Source organism: Zonotrichia leucophrys, chromosome 13 (assembly GCF_028769735.1).
Source record: "Zonotrichia leucophrys gambelii isolate GWCS_2022_RI chromosome 13, RI_Zleu_2.0, whole genome shotgun sequence".
In the NCBI taxonomy this organism is placed as follows: domain Eukaryota; kingdom Metazoa; phylum Chordata; class Aves; order Passeriformes; family Passerellidae; genus Zonotrichia; species Zonotrichia leucophrys.
The window spans coordinates 7,842,104-7,847,206 of NC_088183.1; the positions used below are offsets into that span (position 1 = coordinate 7,842,104).

Consider the following 5,103-nt stretch of genomic DNA (forward strand, 5'->3'; position numbering starts at 1 on the left):
GGATCCAGGGTTGGAGAGGGGCTGTGCTCCACCAAGGGACATGAGAGTGCCTGGGGTGAGGATCCAGGGTTGGAGAGGGGCTGTGCTCCACCAAGGGACATAAGAGTGTCTGGGGTGAGGATAGAGGGGATGGAGAGGGGCTGTGCTCCACCAAGGGCCCTGTGAGTGCCTGGGGTGAGGATCCAGGGGATGGAGAGGGGCTGTGCTCCACCAAGGGATCTGAGAGTGCCTGGGGTGAGGATATAAGGGATGGAGAGGGGCTGTGCTCCACCAAGGGACATGAGAATGCCTGGGGTGAGGATAAGGATGGGAAGGCTGTGCTCCACAAGGGACCGAGATGCCTGGGTGAGGTATAGGATGGAGAGGGGCTGTGCTCCACCAAGGGACATGAGAGTGCCTGGGGTGAGGATATAAGGGATGGAGAGGGGCTGTGCTCCACCAAGGGACATGAGAATGCCTGGGGTGACCCTTCCCAACCTGCCCAAAGCCTTGAGCTGCTGAGGAAATGCAAACAAAAGAGGAAGGGTGTTGGTAAGTGTTGCAGTGTAAACTTGATTTCTGCAAGGCTCAAAGACATTTGGTCAGAAGAAACTGTTTATTGTGAGGTTTAGGAAAACAATTTCTATGCAAATTGCTCTTTTTTTGCCAAGTAATGGGGTTGATACAGAACTTGGAATTAAAATTTTAAGAATACAAATACATAGTATCTTCTTCAACAAACACAAAACAAACTTCTCCAGGGAACATTAAATGAACAAATGTTTCCTAAAATAAATGGGAAACAAATATGGGGTGGGAGGGACAAAGTAAAACAACAACCCAACTCAGATGCCAAAACCCCACTGAAGAAGCAGCAGTCACATCTTCAATTTTTTGCTCAGGCTGTACTTTCACTTTGCTTTTCCTGTTCGATAGCTGGCAGAAAAACAGGAAACAAAAACACCATCAGTAAACTTTACTGTTTATGAGCAATAAACTCTGCCTTCCTATAGAGACAGACTTTGGGGGTGTACAGCCTGAAGAAAAGAAGGGTCTGGGGAGAATTTAGAATCCCTTCTAGCACTTAGAGGAGCTACAAAAGGGCTGGAGGGGGACTTTGGACAAGGGGCTGGAGTGACAGAAAAGCAGGGAATGGCTTCACACTGCCAGAGGGCAGGGTTAGATTAGATGTGAGAAAGAAATTCTTCCTTGTGAGGCCCTGGCACAGGTTTCCCAGAGAAGCTGTGGCTGCCCCACCCCTGGAACATCCCTGTCCTAGGCCAGGTTGGAGGGCTTGGAGTAACCTGATCTAGTGGGAGGTGTCCTTGCCCATGGTATGGGGTTGAAACAAGATGATCTCTAAAGTCCTTTCAACCCAAACCATTCTGTGATTCAATGATAATGGTTCTGCAGGACACCAATTTCTATGGTCATACTCAAAGCCAGAGAATTAAATCCATAATGTTTTGTTTGGATCACCCTGAAAATGACAACTCTTCCCACATCTGCATAGCTAGAAGGGAGCAGGTCATGGTGTGCAAAGCTCCTCTCATATTTACAGCTTTAGCATTGGCAAGGATAATAAAACAGGGAAAAACAAGGGAAAAACCAGGTATCTAATGTTGAGACTGTGTGTGCATGGCTATCAGCACACACATCACAGTGATTAGCAGTTCCCTTCTGAAGGAAACTGCTCCCAAAACCTGCTCCAAGCGCTCTTTTCATATCTGAATCCCAGCCTTATCTGGCTGCCTGTGCACAGCGGGAATGGGAGAAGACTCTGCATGAGAACAGCTCTGGGGTGCTTTTCTGAGGGAGATTGCCTGTCAGATGAGGATGATGATGGGTTTGCTTGCTGCCTTATTCCCACAGAAGGTGCCTGCAGGTCTCCTACCCAGGGCTGACCGCAGGTACCAATGGGAGGCAGCAGCTTATCTGCCTGATAACATTAAATCCAGAGCCCAGCAGCCTCTGGGGATACTGCCTGGCCTGCCAGGGATGGGCAGAGGGTCCCCTGTGCCTCCAGGGGGGGCTGGGAACAAGGTAATTACAAACAGACTGATCCTGTTACCAGCACCCAGTGGGAACACTGGTCTTGCTTTCAGCAGAAGGAAGAGCAATCCCATCAGAAAGGGTTTTTCAGACAAAATGCACTGCTGGTTATAATTACTGATATCCTTGGAAGCCCAGCATAGAGTCTTAGTATTATCCCCACTTAAAGTCAGGGATGAGTTTGAGCCTGTAATCCTGTGATTAGTATTCATTCTGCATATGAACTGCAATATGGATTATGTCCTTGCTACTCGTACTTCAAATAGCCTCATAAGCACTTACTTTCTTTAGTGGGCAGTGGATTTTTCTCTCTGGTTTCTGTCTTCTTCAGCTTGGTCTTGTCAAATGTTTCAATTTCTGCAAAATCTGGTTTGTCGGACATGATGGGTTCTGACAAAGAAAGGGAAAACACACCCATGGCTTCATTAGCTAGTGCTGTGATACCAGCCATCTGCAAAGCATTTTCTCCTCAAGAGAAAAAATATTAAAATACCATAAAAATGTTTATTCAAAAACCTCCACAAACCTAACACTCAATCTGGGACCTTTCCCTGAGGCTTGGCTCTTTCAGAGCAAAAGAAGAAACACATAAATAGAATTTTCTGTAGATTTCACACATGCAATTTCTAAAAATCGTATTTTGCACATGGCAACAAGAATAATCAGTAATAAAAGAGACAATGATTAATTGCCAGTAATCCACAGTGTCCCCTGACATAAATCTGTATTTTAAGAAATGCTGCTAACTGGAAAATCTACAATAAACCCCAAATCCAACAGGAACAAAGAGCTTCAATTATGATTTTCTTTTAATTAATAGGATTTGTCTTTCATTCTGAGCCCCCTGTACTGAGTACATCCATGCCCTGAGCTGCTGTGGACACTTGAACATAACAATAGAGGACCGGTTCCCCCAGCCCTTTGTTTGCTCTTGCTCCATATCCCAGTCACAGCTCAATGGCTTTGATTATACTCTATTATAATAAAGAGAATTCCACAAAGCACACCAGCATTTCACCTGTCAAAACTTCCCTAATCCAATTCCTCTTTTTATTAAGAAATTCAAGTTAAAATCCAGCCTAGGCATTATTCCCCTTATTTCAGTGGAGTTTCCCATCAAGGCAAGGCTTGGCCCGGAGATGGCTGATATAATTATATTTTTTTCCTTCCTGCAGAAAATCAGATTTCATTGCTATCTGCACTGAGACAACAGAGTAAATATTCACAAGGAAAAAAAATTTAAAAAAAAAAGAAAAGCTACTAAAACCACATGGCATTACCGTCTGGCTGCTCTCTCTTCAGCTGCTTGGTGGCCGTCTGAGGCAGTGTGAGTTGAAAAAGGTCAGGGTAATCCCTCCTCTCCTCTCCTCTCCCCTCCTCCCCCTCCCAAACCCATCGCTATTAATATTGATTAGTTTAGTGCTGGGATTGCTCAGCGTTCAGGGAAAGGACAGATTGCTCCTGTAGAAAGTGCATGAGGGAGGGAGATGGGAAAACTGACATGGAAAACTGCCAAATTACATCTTGATTTTTCTTTTATTCTGTTCTCTTCATTTACCATGACAATCATATTGAAGTTTCCCTTCCCACCATTTCCCAGTGCTGAGGTTTGGGGTGAGGTTGAGCTTTGGGGGTTGCTGCTGCCAGATTGGTTTTTCAGGGGGGGTTTGTAGGTGCATTCAGCAACACTCCTGGGTATCATGCCCCCCTGCCCAGGCTGGCAGAAGCACAAGCCTGGGGCTCTGAGGGCTCTCAGCACAGCCTTGGTGTGATTGCCATGACCAAGGGCCAAGTCTGAGATTAGCACAGCCCAGGCACCACAGTGACACCCAGGAATGTGTCCTAAAGGGATGCACAGAGAATTTCTGCTTGTGCCTGGTTTGGTAGCTGTTAATTCACTTGCTGGTGCCTCCCTCAGCCCACAGCTCTGGAAGCAGGGAGAGAAGGGCTGTGTGCATCCTCCTGGATACTGGTGTGGTTTCCTCTCATGTACCTTTCAGTGTCTCACCTGAAATTCCTGTCTAGACTCCATGACAGTCAGAAGGAAGGGAATGAAGTTGGGATAAAATTGATTGTGCCCTAGGAGGAGCTGGTTTTCTCTGCTGACTGTAAGGCAGCTTGAGCAGTGAGCTCACAGGGACAGAGATTTCTCAGCTGACTGAGAGCCCCTGGAAAATCTGTGGATCTTTCTGTTGGCACCACAGGCTTAGGTGGAGTGGGTTTGAGTCTGACACGTGTGCATGGAGAAAACGGCTTTAATGTGCTTAAATGTGTCTTAAGCATCTCTTCTTACAATGTTTGTTTAAACTAAAACAATGAACAGGTTTGTGGTTGGACTTGATCTTAAAGGTTTTTCCCAGCCTAAGGGATTTGTGCAGGCTGGCTCGGTTATCTCTGCATCTGCACTGACCACACCAAATCACTGTGTGTGCACCATATTTAATGTCAGGACTCGGCTCCTTTGCTTCCATCCCACATATCCAAGCAGTTGTCACAAACAGAAAGCTGAGTTCCTGACTGAAACCCCCAGGGAAAAAGCAGGAAGGCAGCCACTGGGTGAATATTTGGTGTAAGCTGTAGCTGAAATTTGGCACTGAAGAGTCTTTGTGTGTCTGTTTGAAGAGAGAGCATTAACCTCTTGTTTGGCTGAACACAAGATTTAGATCAGAAAAGACTTTAAAACATAATCCGAGTGATTCATGAATCCAGGCAGCAAATAAGTATCAGTTTTAAATTAATATTTAGTATTTGTCCATTTAAAAAAATAACAATTACAATTCTGATTATGAAGAGGGACTAAAAGGACAAAACCTCTTAAACTTCAAGAGTAGCAGAAGTTCTCTCAGTTGTAGACACCAAACAAAGTGTTCAGAACAGCAAAGCAGAAGAACCTCACTTTTGGTTTTCTGTGTCCAGTCACAGGCTCTGCCCCCAGGACCCACAGCAGAGCTCAGGCTCTTCTAAACATGCTAAGACAGGCTGAACATGCTTGTTTTCACCACCACTACCACTTTAATTGCCCAATTTATTGTCCAACCTAATACTTAAACAGTTTGGGATACATTGTTTGGG

At 45.4% G+C, this 5,103-nt stretch overlaps 1 protein-coding gene across 1 annotated transcript; it reads right to left on the bottom strand.

Annotated features, from left to right (window-relative positions):
• Positions 1-579: 579 nt before the first annotated feature.
• LOC135453693 (thymosin beta-12-like) lies at positions 580-3,373 on the bottom strand. Its single transcript, XM_064724989.1, has 3 exons — positions 3,312-3,373; positions 2,314-2,421; positions 580-915 (listed from the first exon to the last, which is right to left on the bottom strand). The coding sequence occupies exons 2-3, from the start codon at positions 2,411-2,413 to the stop codon at positions 878-880; spliced, it is 138 nt and encodes a 45-aa protein (XP_064581059.1). The 5' UTR covers positions 2,414-2,421; positions 3,312-3,373; the 3' UTR covers positions 580-877.
• Positions 3,374-5,103: the final 1,730 nt, after the last annotated feature.

What these genes read in the sequence shown, in the direction of transcription:
- LOC135453693 (XM_064724989.1), bottom strand. Translation starts at nt 2,413, where the DNA reads ATGTCCGACAAACCAGATTTTGCAGAAATTGAAACATTTGACAAGACC. An exon ending in TCCACTGCCCACTAAAGAAA is followed by an intron (nt 916 to 2,313) that starts GTAAGTGCTTAT and finishes TTTTTCTGCCAG; the next exon opens with CTATCGAACAGGAAAAGCAA.